Source organism: Pecten maximus, chromosome 9, assembly GCF_902652985.1.
Source record: "Pecten maximus chromosome 9, xPecMax1.1, whole genome shotgun sequence".
Classification (NCBI taxonomy): domain Eukaryota; kingdom Metazoa; phylum Mollusca; class Bivalvia; order Pectinida; family Pectinidae; genus Pecten; species Pecten maximus.
Genome location: NC_047023.1, coordinates 43,605,195 through 43,622,164, shown reverse-complemented (window position 1 = coordinate 43,622,164; position 16,970 = coordinate 43,605,195). Strand labels below are relative to the sequence as shown.

Sequence of the window (16,970 nt, the reverse complement as noted above, 5' to 3'; positions counted from 1 at the left end):
TTTGCCGGAGCTGTATCGAGAATGTGAAAATTGAAGCCAAATTTGATTTGCGTTATTTTTATATTTCCCAAAACATCAATAAATGCATGGATATTTTTGTTTTGAAAATAATAAATAATGATGGATTTCATGAAAATTGATGAAATGTAAAAGAGAATTACCACTATGGAAAGGCGAGATAAACTCAGGTATATCACAGTTAAATTGATCAGTACGACCCAGTGTTTGTCACATTTCTAGGTAAGAACATAATCCTTCTATGAAATAATTCTAAATATGAACTCATCTTTCAAGAGAGAGTCAAGATAAAAGTATATAATTCGAGTATGTTAATAAGAAAATAATTTTATAGTTCTGATGTAGATAGCGACGATACTATCGCTTACTTTATCCAATATGTTCGGATTTCGTGACATCTTGTGTTTCTGAAAAGATCAGGATTGTTCAGACTTAGAAAGGGGCGTATCCTATATCCGCCGGAAGTCAGGATATCATTCTAGCGATCAAAGCGGATGAAGTTTTTCAGAAACAAGCCGGTTTTATGGGGGTTATTTCCATAAATCAATAAAAATCCTTCAGTGTGCATGATGTCAATATAAAGTTATTCCATTGGACAACCATTGGACAACACTTTAAGGGATTGAGTGTGTCGTTAATTCACTCAATGTTATCAAAACACTGTAGAGAAGAAGTCATCGATTGCGGCACGGGAAAAACACGATACTTGAATAAAGGTCCAATGTTTCAACAATAGAGGCACACAGGGATCTGTAAAGATGGATGTCCATATCTCCATGAGAAGGAAATCGATCTCATTGATTTGATTGCTATTGCCACTGTCATTTGAGTGCAATGAAACACCTTCATCAAGACAAGTATTAATGACATGACATTATAAAACTCTTACATCAAAACAAGTATTAATGACATGACATTATAATTAATTTTCCATTGTTTGTACGCAGAATGCGGCTTTCTGATTGGTTGAGATTTTTTTTTCATACCACTATGAAAAAAAATCCGAGAAAGGCGCGAAAAATGTGACGTCACAATACGACAATTGACGCTGCGTATTGATTTGAGAAAAAGAATCCCATATAAAACTAGTAAAATTGTACATAAAGCATGGTTTAAATTAGAAAATTATATTCAAAAATTAATTATAAGCGTTGATGTCAATTATTTTTTAGTTTCATAGGGGTATGAAAAAAAATTTGTTTGCAAACTTCTGTAAGAATCCGCTAAGCGGATTCATACAGTTTGCAAACAATTTTTTTTCACACCCCGATGAAACTAAAAAAAAAAAAAAAATGACATCAATGCTGAAATAAAACATCTGCATCAAAACAAGTATTAATGACATGACATTATAAAACATCAAAACAAGTATTGATAACATGACATTATAAAACATTAAAACAAGTATTTATATCATGACATTATAAAACATTAAAACAAGTATTAATAACATGACATTATAAAACACCTACATCAAAACAAGTATTAATAACATGACATACTGTCATACTGTCATAGGACTATCATTTAGAATTTAAGAGCTGATATTCTTCTGAAAATAACGTAAATCCAGTTAATAGAAACATAAGTGTTTGAAGAATCGGGTCTAACCGGTGTAATACCTGTTCAACGCCGCATCACTTCTAAATGATAACCGTATATACCATTGCGCAGAAAAACGGTATAATGTAGTTATGAAACTGTGAACAATTTTACGATATCGACAAACGTATACGAAATATATAGTAAAGCCAACTTTGTGCAAAAATCAGTGTATGTGCTGCTATCAGTAAGGACATGAGGGACTATATCATTTCTTCAGGAAATTTCGGGGTTTTCTGGTATTTGAACTTCAGTTGACGTCAGTTGTATGGTAAACACCAAATTTAAACGCGTCTAAGCTGCAGTAAATGAAAATAAATATGAATGTAAATATAAGCATTGAACTGTTACCAAATGGTAGTATACAGTCGATATGAATACAATTTGGGTGACAGATAAATATTTCATGTCGCCCTATTCTATTTATCTGTCACCCAAATTGTATTCATATCGACTGTAAACTACATTGTACCATTTGGTAACAGTTCAATGCTTAAGTATACTGTATAGTGTTCCCATGGCAAGGATGCGCGAAATTTCATATCCACAAACTACATGTAGTACCAACTGGGACAACCGAAATAGGAGCTAGGTGAAATTTAATAACTATACAGCAAATTAGTTAAAAACATTGTAAAGTTGTCGAGAACGACACACTATTAAGTCACTTCAATTCTCGTTTTCATGTGAATTTATTCAGTTCTCATTTTCGTGCTGGTTGAATCAGTTCCCGTTTTCATGTGAATTGAATGAGTTCCCATTTCGTGTTGATTGAATGAGTTCCCGTTTTCGTTTTGATTGAATCAATTCCCGTTTTCGTGCTGATTGAATCATTTCCCGTTTTCATGTGAATTGAATCAGTTCCCATTTCGTGTTGATTGAATCAGTTCCCGTTTTCGTTTTGATTGAATCAGTTCCCAATTTCGTGTTGATTGAATCAGTTCCCATTTTCCTTTTAATTGAATCAGTTCCCATTGTCGTTTTGATTGAATCAATTCCCATTTTCGTTTTGATTGAATCAATTCCCATTTTCGTTTTGATTGAATCAATTCCCATTGTCGTTTTGATTGAATCAATCCCCATTGTCGTTTTGATTGAATCAATTCCCGTTTTCGTGCTGATTGAATCAGGTCCCGTTTTCATGTGAATTGAATGAGTTCCTATTTTCGTTTTGATGAATCAATTCCCGTTTTCGTGTTGATTGAATCAGCTCCCATTTTCGTGTTGATTGAATCAGTTCTCGGTTTTTAGTTGATTGAATCAGTTTTCCCCTTTCGTTTTGATTGAGTCAGTTTCTGTTTTTCGTGTTGATTGAATCAATTACTGTTTTCGTACTGAATTCCTATCTTTTCCAAATGATGGTAATCGGATTCTGTATCCATCTTTTCTTAGATTTTATGAATAAACTGCTAAATAGATATTATTCCTCCGTACCGTAAGCACTTCCTTTCTATTTTATTCTCTATTATTGGTACAAATTATACAAATGTGGTTTGAATAATAAATAGATTTTTTTTTTTTAAATTCTTATAAAACGAGACAATTAAGCTTGAGCAAACGACCGAAGTTGTGTTTTAGCACTGATTGACAAACACTGTAGGGCATATATTGCAATCAATCATCATCAATGCAGATCGCGACATGTCACACGAGTACCACTTCCGGTGTTCGGCACTCTGGGTAATTATGGGATGGCTTTGATGTGTCGCTTATGTATTGCATAATACATGACAAATAAATGGGTTGGCAGAGAGACGATGGAAATGAGAGGCCCGAATCAATACAACAATCAACATTTCCTTACTATCTTATTTTATATCAACAGTAGGAGAGATGCCGTATTCATGTTCTACTGGAAGTCATCGATTGGGTTTTTTTTTTACAGATTTACCTGAAGCAATGACCTAGCGGTGATAAATATCGTTATTGAAATTCAGATGGACAGCATACACACTTCAACTAATACAAAATGGATGTTTAATCAAGATTAAATTCAGATGGACAACATTACAAACTAAAATTCGTTTAAAATGGATGTTTAATCAAGTTAAAATTTCGGCTCATTAGCATGGCTGAACAATACTTCAAAACAGTTTTACGGTACAGTTTGATTAAGATATTCACAATATTATACAATAACATGCGGTCGCACAGCATTTCTAAATAAAAAGTGCTTTTCACGTGTTTGCCTTCAGTAAATTCAGTAAGACTAATATACATATTATCTAGAAGCACTGAGCTCAGGGCATGGTTAGAATTTATGGAAAACAATGGGCATGCATGCCGGGCGATTTGTGTACACTGTATGTGGTATGATTTATACAAGTGAGGTCGATACTTTAGGATCAGGATCCAGTCTTACCAAGGTTCCTTAATTACATACAGGAGATTGTGATAGGCCGCAACTTTTGCCGATTTATAGTGCTACCTCACTGAGGCATACTGCCGAAGACACCCAGCAGGCCACCCCACCCGGTCGCATTATACTGACAACGAGTGCACCAGTCGTCCCACTCCTAATATGCTGAGCGCTAAGCCGGAGTAGACTACCATTTTTAAAGACTCTGGTATGTCTCAGCCAGGGGACAGAACCCAAAGCTGGTATGTCTCGGCTAGGGGACAGAACCCAAAGCTGGTATGTCTCGGCTAGGGGACAGAACCCAAAGCTGGTATGTCTCGGCTAGGGGACAGAACCCAAAGCTGGTATGTATCGGCCAGGGGACAGAACCCAAAGCTGGTATGTCTCGGCTAGGGGACAGAACCCAAAGCTGGTATGTCTCGGCCAGGGGACAGAACCCAAAGCCTTCCTCATGGGGCGAACGCTCAACTTAAGGTCAAATGTGAGGCATTGTCAAGAGAGACATTAGGAAGAAGAAAGTTGTTAAGAAAGAAGAAAAAAGATAAGATCCCAGATTTAGTCGCCTCTTACGATCATGCAATGGGTCAGCCAGTACAATTCCAACGCCATACCTGCAGGGCAAGTAAGAAACATAAAGTTAAGATAAAGCTTTCTTTAAATTATGCCATGCTTTCCTATAAAAATGTGGTGTTCACTGGATCCAGATATGATCTAGATACAGTAATAACATGCTGGTGGTGTTCACTGGTGTCAGATCTGATCTAGAGATACAGTAATAACATGCTGGTGGTGTTCACTGGTGTCAGATCTGATCTAGATACAGTAATAACATGTTGGTGGTGTTCACTGGTGTCAGATCTGATCTAGATACAGTAATAACATGCTGGTGGTGTTCACTGGTGTCAGATCTGATCTAGATACAGTAATAACATGCTGGTGGTGTTCACTGGTGTCAGATCTGATCTAGAGATACAGTAATAACATGCTGGTGGTGTTCACTGGTGTCAGATCTGATCTAGATACGGTAATAACATGTTGGTGGTGTTCACTGGTGTCAGATCTGATCTAGATACAGTAATAACATGCTGGTGGTGTTCACTGGTGTCAGATCTGATCTAGAGATACAGTAATAACATGCTGGTGGTGTTCACTGGTGTCAGATCTGATCTAGATACAGTAATAACATGCTGGTGGTGTTCACTGGTGTCAGATCTGATCTAGATACAGTAATAACATACTGGTGGTGTTCACTTTGTATTGACGGAAATGTTAAATAATTTAGTTTTAAACATCGGTATCAAATGCACTCGTACTCTGACCTTAAATTGAGATTTCGTTTCAGTTTAATATTCTATGGCTTGTTTTAATTAAATATAGATGTCTATTTCTAGCTGATAAAATTACAGATACGAAATACTTTGAAGTTTAGCTACTAAACTTCGTATGTACATTTTAAAAAAAATCACTGTAACGTGGCTACATTTGTCAGGGGCTATGTGTCCCAAACACCCGGATTTATCTCTCTGTGGTAGCAAATAGTGCTTTTGCTTACAATTGCATGTAATTCCGTTTTTTATAGTACATTCTAAAGTTATTTTGTAACCTTTTTTGACTTGCTAGAGGAATTATGGGGACATTTACAAAGTGAAATTATTGATAAAATAGCAACTAAATATGTTCTGATTAACTCTTAAAATATGAAACCTTTAAATGATAACATAAGCAGCAACGGAATACTTGGTGAATATTTTATGAGTAAATCTTGCCACATTTCGATTAATTGAAATTTGATCTCCCATCATTTGACACGGAGACAGAAAAAACGAACTAAATTGTCCCATTATCCCAAGTCATATGTTATAGCCGTGAACTGACACTATTGACTCTTCACTTGATTTTCTTTCCCAACAAACATAAAGGGGAATTTGTCAAACAGATCAGATAAGAAGGCACGTGACATCACTGATATAATCAATTAATATTCGTGTGGTACAAATGGGCTAATTCATACATAGCATTCAAAATCGATATTTGTGCTAGAATGGCGCGTGAGATTCTTAATTGATTGATTTATTAAGTATGAGATTTTAATTGGTCGATTTATTATGCATGATATTTTAATTGGTTGATTTATTAAGTATGAGATTTTTGGTGCATGTCGAGACTGTAAGGATATTGGTATTTGTTAACCTGAAATATTGTTATAATTAAATCTAAATCTGACGATAGGAAGAATGATTACATACGTGCCTACATATATAACCCTTTACTGTTACATTAGGGTGGTGGTACGTAGAAGTAGCCTTTGGTGTATACCACAACCAGTGTGTAATATGAGATAAACGTCATACTATAAGTATAACAGGTTGTGATATATATACCAAAGGCTATTTACAAGTAGCGAAATCAGTTTAATTTTCCCGAAATACTGTATAATACTGAAATTAAATCTGTTGTACATATCGTTAGTGATTGAATCTCGCTTTTATTTCAGTATTCAATGACTGATGATAGAATATATATATAAATATATAACATATCTTTACTTACTGAAAAATCTAAATACAGGTGTTACATTAAATAGAGTTTACTGATAAAGACAGGAAAGGGAATATCGACATCGAATGTTTTGGGTGCCTACAGCAAAAGTCAAGCCATACACGGTCTAACACATTTGTTATTGGACAGTGATAAGGCCAGAATCAGGACGGGGATGTGTAAAATCAGGACGGGGATGTGTAAAATCAGGATGGAGATGTGTAAAATCAGGACGGTGAGGGGTAAAATCAGGATCAGGATAGGGAGGTGTAAAATCTAGACGGGGATGTGTAAATTCAGGACAGAGAGGTGTAAAATCTGTATGGGGAGGTGTAAAATCTGGATGGGGATGTGTAAAATCTGTATGGAAAGGTGTAAATTCAGGATGTGGAGGTGTAAAATCAGGATGGGGAGGTGTAAAATCAGGATGGGGAGGTGTAAAATCAGGATGGGGATGTGTAAAATCAGGATGGGGAGGTGTAAAATCAGGATGGAGAGGTGTTAAATCAGGACGGGGATGTGTAAAATCAGGATGGAGATGTGTAAAATCAGGATGGAGAGGTGTAAAATCAGGATGGGGATGTGTAAAATCTGTATGGGGATGTGTAAAATATGTATGGAAAGGTGTAAATTCAGGATGTGGAGGTGTAAAATCAGGATGGGGAGGTGTAAAATCAGGATGGGGATGTGTAAAATATGTATGGAAAGGTGTAAATTCAGGATGTGGAGGTGTAAAATCAGGATGGGGAGGTGTAAAATCAGGATGGGGAGGTGTAAAATCAGGATGGGGATGTGTAAAATCAGGATGGGGAGGTGTAAAATCAGGATGGAGAGGTGTTAAATCAGGACGGGGATGTGTAAAATCAGGATGGAGATGTGTAAAATCAGGATGGAGAGGTGTAAAATCAGGATGGGGATGTGTAAAATCTGTATGGGGAGGTGTAAAATCAGGATAGAGAAGACCCATAATTTAATAAATTTGATAAGTTTTAATATTGCATTTCAAAAGAACATAAAGTACATGTATCTGTTCTGAACAGTTTCAATATTCCAATGGATTGAAATTTTACAGGCCGGTGACGATAAACATCAGGGACTAAAAAAATCATCAGCTGTGTCTACTACCGGCGATCTCAAAGGATTATACGAAACACACAAAACAAAAACTTCTTTCAAAACAAAAGACCCGTATTTCTATCAATTTGATAATTTTTGATAATATTTTTTATTTAGAAAAGAATATCAAGCACATGAGTATATTCTGAGCCGTGTCACGAGGTTTTATTGACACCCACCAGCACAGCTCGGAATCAAGTAACATCAAAATATTGGACAAATGACACATGTAATTTACACCTTTCATTATGAACATATATATATTCATGTATCATGTATCAGCAGAACACTTACCTATCATGTATCAGTATAACACTAACCGATCATGTCTTAATAGAACACTAACCGATCATGTCTCAGTAGAACACTAACCGATCATGTCTAGTAGAACACTAACCGATCATGTCACTGTAGAATACTAACCGATCATGTCTCAGTAGAACACTAACCGATCCTGTCACTGTAGAACACTAACCGATCATGTCTCAGTAGAACACTAACCGATCACGTCTCAGTAGAACACTAACCGATCATGTATCAGTAGAACACTAACCGATCATGTCTAGTAGAACACTAACCGATCATGTCTCAGTAGAACACTAACCGATCATGTCTAGTAGAACACTAACCGATCATGTCTCAGTAGAACACTAACCGATCATGTCTCAGTAGAACACTAACCGATCATGTCTCAGTAGAACACTAACCGATCATATCTCGGTAGAACACTAACCGATCATGTATCAGTAGAACACTAACCGATCATATCTCAGTACAACACTAACCGATCATGTCACAGTAGAACACTAACCGATCATGTCTCAGTAGGACACTAACCGATCATGTCTAGTAGAACACTAACCGATCATGTCTCAGTAGAACACTAACCGATCATGTCTAGTAGAACACTAACCGATCATTCCTCAGTAGAACACTAACCGATCATGTCTAGTAGAACACTAACCGATCATGTCTCAGTAGAACACTAACCTATCATTTCTAGTAGAACACTAACCGATCATGTCTAGTAGAACACTAACCGATCATATCTAGTAGAACGCTAACCGATCACGTCTCAGTACAACACTAACCGATCATTTCTAGTAGAACACTAACCGATCACGTCTCAGTAGAACACTAACCGATCATGTCTAGTAGAACACTAACCGATCATGTCTAGTAGAACACTAACCGATCACGTCTCAGTAGAACACTAACCGATCATGTCTCAGTAGAACACTAACCGATCATGTCTAGTAGAACACTAACCGATCACGTCTCAGTAGAACACTAACCGATCATGTATCAGTAGAACACTAACCGATCATGTCTAGTAGAACACTAACCGATCATTCCTCAGTAGAACACTAACCGATCATGTCTAGTAGAACACTAACCGATCATGTCTCAGTAGAACACTAACCTATCATTTCTAGTAGAACACTAACCGATCATGTCTAGTAGAACACTAACCGATCATATCTAGTAGAACGCTAACCGATCACGTCTCAGTACAACACAAACAGATCATTTCTAGTAGAACACTAACCGATCACGTCTCAGCAGAACACTAACCGATCATGTCTAGTAGAACACTAACCGATCATGTCTAGTAGAACACTAACCGATCACGTCTCAGTAGAACACTAACCGATCATGTCTCAGTAGAACACTAACCGATCATGTCTAGTAGAACACTAACCGATCACGTCTCAGTAGAACACTAACCGATCATGTCTCAGTAGAACACTAACCGATCATGTCTCAGTAGAACACTAACCGATCACGTCTCAGTAGAACACTAACCGATCATGTATCAGTAGAACACTAACCGATCATGTCTCAGTAGAACACTAACCGATCATGTCTCAGTAGAACACTAACCGATCATGTCTAGTAGAACACTAACCGATCATGTCTCAGTAGAACACTAACCGATCATGTCTAGTAGAACACTAACCGATCATATCTAGTAGAACGCTAACCGATCACGTCTCAGTACAACACTAACCGATCATTTCTAGTAGAACACTAACCGATCACGTCTCAGTAGAACACTAACCGATCATGTCTAGTAGAACACTAACCGATCATGTCTAGTAGAACACTAACCGATCACGTCTCAGTAGAACACTAACCGATCATGTCTCAGTAGAACACTAACCGATCATGTCTAGTAGAACACTAACCGATCACGTCTCAGTAGAACACTAACCGATCATGTCTCAGTAGAACACTAACCGATCACGTCTCAGTAGAACACTAACCGATCATGTATCAGTAGAACACTAACCGATCATGTCTCAGTAGAACACTAACCGATCATGTCTCAGTAGAACACTAACCGATCATGTCTAGTAGAACACTAACCGATCATGTCTCAGTAGAACACTAACCGATCATGTCTAGTAGAACACTAACGGATCATTCCTCAGTAGAACACTAACCGATCATGTCTCAGTAGAACACTAACCGATCATGTCTAGTAGAACACTAACGGATCATTCCTCAGTAGAACACTAACCGATCATGTCCCAGTAGAACACTGATTGTTGTCAAATTGTGACATGGATTTAAAGCATCACTCCATCATTAAATGTTTTCAGTATTTAATCTATCATTGATCGCGATCCTATATATAGCGTTACATGAAACAGACACGATCTGGGCCGGATTGTAATTGATCAGATATAATACCCTGACAAAAACAGATAAGCTACTAAAATCAGCACGCATGTACTGCTAATAGGGAGGAAATCAGCCACGTGTACAACGATTTGAAATTGAAAGGAGCTTCTATAAATAATTCATCTAAATTTATCAGTAAAAGAACCATTCATTGAAACTAATTAGCACTTCCATATGCACAAAACAAATCCAGCACGCTATTGTTGTCGTTTTCATTACATGTTGATTTCACAAACATGTAATTTCATCAATGGTCTGACTTTTCAACGTTTCATAATTAGACAATTAGAATTAACAGATAAAGAGACAGCCAAAACAATTTCCCGAATCGTGTCAACAGATTGGAGGATTTTTGTGGGAAAATATGCTTGTTTTTCGTTAGAGCTACCGTGTCATTTTATCTGTACATTCGAAATGGCGAAGAAATACATGGTTATCTTCATCTCTTAATGGAATAGCGTAGAAATAGGCATCACCTTTCGGAAAATCGGAAAATCGGAACACCAGAACACCAGGAGTTCACTGAACTTTTTTTTATTGATATCGTGTAGAATGCTAGGATCCATACCCTGAAACACGAAGTATAGTGTATCTGTAGTGTGGCATCATGGCGTATATGTGGTGTGGCATCATGACGTATCTGTGGTGTGGCATCATGGCCTATCTGTGGTGTGGCATCATGGCGTATATGTCGTGTGGCATCATGGTGTATCTGTAGTGTGACATCATGGCGTATATGTCGTGTGGCATCATGGTGTATCTGTAGTGTGGCATCATGGCGTATATGTCGTGTGGCATCATGGCGTATATGTCGTGTGGCATCATGGCGTATCTGTGGTGTGGCATCATGGCCTATCTGTGGTGTGGCATCATGGCCTATCTGTGGTGTGGCATCATGACGTATATATGGTGTGGCATCATGGCGTATATGTAGTGTGGCATCATGGCGTATATATGGTGTGGCATCATGGCCTATCTGTGGTGTGGCATCATGGCCTATCTGTGGTGTGGCATCATGGCGTATATGTAGTGTGGCATCATGGCGTATCTGTGGTGTGGCATCATGGCGTATCTGTGGTGTGGCACCATGACGTATATATGATGTGGCATCATGGCGTATATGTAGTGTGGCATCATGGCGTATATATGGTGTGGCATCATGGCGTATCTGTGGTGTGGCACCATGTCGTATCTGTGGTGTGGCACCATGACGTATATATGGTGTGGCATCATGGCGTATATGTAGTGTGGCATCATGGCGTATATATGGTGTGGCATCATGGCGTATATGTGGTGTGGCACCATGTCGTATCTGTGGTGTGGCACCATGACGTATATATGGTGTGGCATCATGGCGTATCTGTAGTGTGGCATCATGGCGTATCTGTGGTGCAGCATCATGACGTATCTGTGGTGTGGCATCATGGTGTATCTGTGGTGTGGCATCATGGCGTATATCTAGTGTGGCATCATGTCGTATCTGTGGTGTGGCATCATGGCGTATATATGGTGTGGCATCATGGCGTATATGTAGTGTGGCATCATGGTGTATCTGTGGTTTGGCATCATGGCGTATTTGTGGTGTGGCATCATGGCGTGTCTGTGGTGTGGCATCATGTCGTATCTGTGGTGTGGCATCATGTCGTATCTGTAGTGTGGCATCATGTCGTATATGTAGTATGGCATCATGTCGTATCTGTGGTGTGGCATCATTGCGTATCTGTGATGTGGCATCTTGTCGTATCCATGGTGTGGCATCATGGCGTATCAGTGGTGTGGCACCATGTGACATGTCCAGGTCCAATGATCTCAAACCGCAGTGGATGAATTTATTGTATCGCGATAGTTTTTAATAAAGATTAAAATTTGTATCATGTGTACATGTATATCTGCTTTTTCACAGAAAACTGAATATCTTACAAAGTTCTTTTCAATGTAATTGGCTGTTATTTAAAGATAATATACATGATTTATTTTGGACATTATTATTCTTGTTTCAAATAGAACTTCTTTTTTCACTTCTTGGAAACATTTTGTTTTTAAGTAAGGACAATTTTTCCTGCAATCAAAACATGATATTTGTATAGCCCGAATTTTCTATTGCATGACCTTTTTCCAATAAAATATTCTCTAATATTCAACTTTTCTAAAGCGGCAATAAATAATTCTATAATATCTATATTTCCAGGAACTGGAGTTTTGGGGTCTCACAGAACTGGACATAGAACCATGTTGTTGGGGACATTATAGTAAATTTAAGGACCATAAGGAAACCCTGGCAGCACTGGACGACAATTTTACGACGGAGATGGACATTGACGCGTGGGGAGATAAGCCATCCAACCTCAATCGCTTCAAACGACAGATGTGGCAATTCATGGAAGAGCCGGGATCTACACGTGGGGCAAAGGTACTTTGTTTAATATCTAGGTTTTTCACAGGCTGAAACCATTTTGTGGACCCGCAGATGCTGGTCTGTGCTTAAGTTTGAAACTTTTGTCGCAACATAGACGTTGGTACCATCTTAAAGATTAATTTCGTTTGTCCAATGAAGTTGCTGCCATCAATTTAGCTTAATCTGCTTTTGTGAAGTACTTTATATACAAATAAATCGTTCAATTACTAGTACACGTTAATTAATTGATAATATATAATAGTTTCTTTACACATGCGATGTTTTATTGCCTAATTGGACAAAGGGGTAGAACTTAAATGTATGACGGCACATGACAGTTTAGATAAAATAACATCACATATGATAACTAGTACTTCAAATGTGATCTATACAACATCGTCCATACATGGTATGTACCATATACAAATACACCTAATATTTCTCAAAATATTTAACACATACAATAGTTTAAAATCCTACAAACATTATATATTTCATCTTGATTTATCTTAACGAAACTGTTTCAGATTTTCGCTTTCATCTCGATGTCGTTTGTCGTTTTGTCCATTGGTATCTTCACCATGGAGACGTACACCTGGTTCCGGGTTCCTGTGACGGGAGCGGTCAAGAAAAACTCCTCCGCCATGGCCTTGTCTTTGAACCCGGTTGGGGACTATTGTGTGAAGACTGGGGGTGGGGAAGGGGTCTACTCCTTCGCTGACACAAAACCTCATCTTGTTATGCAAGTTTTGGACTACATTTGCGCGGCTTATTTCACAGCAGAATATGTATTCCGTTTTTTCTTTGCTCCAAGAAAATTTGAATTCCTGCGGCAGCCATTAAATGTGATTGATATACTGTGTTTGATCCCTCATCTAATCGCTATTATTCTCGTCACCATTGATCCCAACGATAGCACCAGCCAGCTTTTCAAATCGATGTTAGCCTTGAGGACGGTTAGGATTCTGAGAATATTCAAATTGATGAAACATTATAGTGCTTTTAATATTCTTGTATACACTATCAAAGTCAGCACAAAGGAATTGTTGTTAATGGTGATTTTTCTTTTCACCGGGGTATTGATTTTCGCGAGTGTGATTTTCTATGTTGAAAGTGATACGTTTGAAAACATCCCCATAGGATTCTGGTGGGCGCTGGTTACCATGACAACCGTTGGTTACGGAGACAAGGTACCCAAAACTGTGGGAGGGTATATCATTGGTTGTGGATGTGTACTATGTGGGGTACTCACAGTTGCTTTCACGGTTCCGATTGTGGTGAACAATTTTACTTTATATTATTCACACGCACAGTCACGGATAAAGTTACCAGCGCATAAGAGAAAAGAATTAAAAAGGAAAATATTCATCAAAAACCAAAAGTCTTCAAACTTTTTGGATAAACTTCGAAAAAAGAAGAAACACAAAGATGATGAATTCTCTGAACTTGACGCTGTCAGTATAAAGCGATCACCACCGTGTGGTCAGGAGGCGGGAAATCTCAATTGTACAAACATTGATTTGAGTGCATCGCGGCAGACGTCACAGTTAGTCCATGAAAACAATATAGATAGCTCGAGACAGGAGAGGATACATACGATATCAGAAAAACTAGACGATGGCAGTGCGACGTCACTTACACCAGTAGAAATAGAGGTTATCGAAAGTGAGGTAAGGTTACACCAGTAGAAATAGAGGTTATCGAAAGTGAGGTAAGGGTCGTCACTTACACCAGTAGAAATAGAGGTTATCGAAAGTGAGGTAAGGTTACACCAGTAGAAATAGAGGTTATCGAAAGTGAGGTAAGGTTACACCAGTAGAAATAGAGGTTATCGAAAGTGAGGTAAGGTTACACCAGTACAAATAGAGGTTATCGAAAGTAAGGTAAGGGTCAATTCAAAACGAACATGAATTTATTTTTAAAAGACGTTCCTTTACTGACGTAATCTAAGAAATCGTCAATAAAAATGACTACTTCAGGTTTTTTTTTATAAAATCATATGAAGCACTAAAAAGGTCATTGAAAACCCTTTTCATACAGCTAAATCAAATGGTGTCATGATATTTTGACGTAGAAAGGAAAACCTGTGAGGTCCCTCTTTAATTTGAAGTGGTAGGCCTTTTTATATGATAAAATACTTGTGTGTCACTGGTTGATTAACATCTTCAAGCTTCAATTTCCTCGTTATGAAGTTCATCCCAGAAAATGACTCCCCGACCTTTTTGAGATATTTGTAGCGTTTGTACCCATAGATTATAGACAACATTATCACATATTTGTACACGGATACGGTTAAATGCTCAACTATCATCTTTAATAACTTTGTTTATTTCAGCAACACAAGATCGAGACAACACAACTGCTTAACGGCCTTAAAGAGACAAACCAGCGCGTGCGGGACGAGCGGCGACGACAGCTCGAGATACTAAGGAACAAACGCGAGCAGAAGATGCAAGAAAAGGAAGGCGGGAAAACATCACGCGCAGCTCCACCCCCAGCAGCGAGTAGCAGAGGACAGGCGAACAAGAAGAAATAAGGAATGTCTCTCTATAATGAAGCATTCAAAGGGAAATTACGTAGAAGAGAATAGTTAATACGAAACAATGATAGTAAAAATTCTAAAGGAAAGGAAGCATATATTATTCTGAAGACTATCAATATTGACTTGTTTCTTTGACAAAGACGTTTGGACAAAATATGAAGACACACAATCGAATGCATGTTGTCAAATGAAAATGGCAGTTCATATGTCGGCTTTGATTGGTGTGTGTCTAGATTGACGTGTGTCTTAATTGACATGTCTCGGCGGAGGTGTGTCTTGATTGTCTATATTGACTTGTAACTAGACAAAAGTATGTCTAGATTGGCGTGTGTCTAGCTGGACGTGTGTCTAGATTGACATGTTCCTAGATTGACATGTGTCTAGATTGACGTGTTTCTAGATTGCCGTGTTTCTAGATTGACGTTTGTCTAGATTGACATGTGTCTAGATTGACGTGTCTCTATATTGACATGTTTCTAGATTGACATGTTTCTAGATTGACATGTGTCTAGATTGACGTGTCTCTATATTGACATGTTTCTAGAGTGACGTGTGTCTATATTGACATGTGTCTAGATTGACGTGTTTCTAGATTGACGTGTGTCTAGATTGACGTGTTTCTAGATTGCCGTGTGTCTAGATTGGCGTGTCTAGATTGACGTGTTTCTAGATTGACGTGTTTCTAGATTGACATGTTCCTAGATTGACGTGTGTCTAGATTGACGTGTGTCTTGATTGACATGTGTCTAGATTGACGTGTGTCTAGATTGACGTGTGTCTAGATTGACGTGTTTCTAGATTGACGTGTGTCTAGATTGACGTTTGACGTGTGTCTAGATTGACGTTATCTAGATTGACGTGTTTCTAGATTGACGTGTGTCTAGATTGACGTTATCTAGATTGACGTTATCTAGATTGACGTGTTTCTAGATTGACGTGTGTCTAGATTGACGTTATCTAGATTGACGTGTTTCTAGATTGACGTGTGTCTAGATTGACGTGTTTCTAGATTGACGTGTGTCTAGATTGACGTGTTTATAGATTGACATATGTCTAGATTGACATGTGTCTAGATTGACGTGTGTCTAGATTGACGTGTGTCTAGATTGACGTGTTTCTAGATTGACGTGTGTCTAGATTGACATGTTTCTAGATTGACGTGTGTCTAGATTGACGTGTGTCTAGATTGACATGTGTCTAGATTGACATGTGTCTAGATTAACGTTAGTCTAGATTGAAGTGTACATATACCTCGAATGACGTGTGTCTAGATTGACATGTGTCTAGATTGACGTGTTTCTACATTGACGTGTTTCTAGATTGACGTGTTTCTAGATTGACATGTTCCTAGATTGACGTGTGTCTAGATTGACGTGTGTCTTGATTGACATGTGTCTAGATTGACGTGTTTCTAGATTGACGTGTGTCTAGATTGACGTGTATCTAGATTGACGTGTTTCTAGATTGACGTGTCTAGATTGACGTGTGTCTAGATTGACGTGTTTCTAGATTGACATGTTTCTAGATTGACGTGTGTCTAGATTGACATGTGTCTAGATTGACATGTGTCTAGATTAACGTTAGTCTAGATTGAAGTGTACATATTCCTCGAATGACGTGTGTCTAGATTGACAGGTGTCTAGATTGACGTGTTTCTACATTGACGTGTTTCTAGATTGACGTGTTTCTAGATTGACATGTTCCTGGATTGA

General features: G+C 38.1%; 1 protein-coding gene across 2 annotated transcripts in view; it reads left to right on the top strand.

Moving 5' to 3' along the window:
• LOC117334911 (potassium voltage-gated channel protein Shaw-like) overlaps window positions 1-16,970 on the top strand; it is a 39,811-nt gene extending 22,841 nt beyond the window's left edge. For both annotated transcript variants that reach the window (XM_033894755.1, XM_033894756.1), the window contains exons 3-5: window positions 12,510-12,731; window positions 13,244-14,386; window positions 15,052-16,970. In XM_033894755.1, coding sequence (XP_033750646.1) covers window positions 12,510-12,731; window positions 13,244-14,386; window positions 15,052-15,252 — 1,566 coding nt within the window. In that variant the 3' untranslated portion in view covers window positions 15,253-16,970. The remainder of the gene's footprint in view (window positions 1-12,509; window positions 12,732-13,243; window positions 14,387-15,051) is intronic.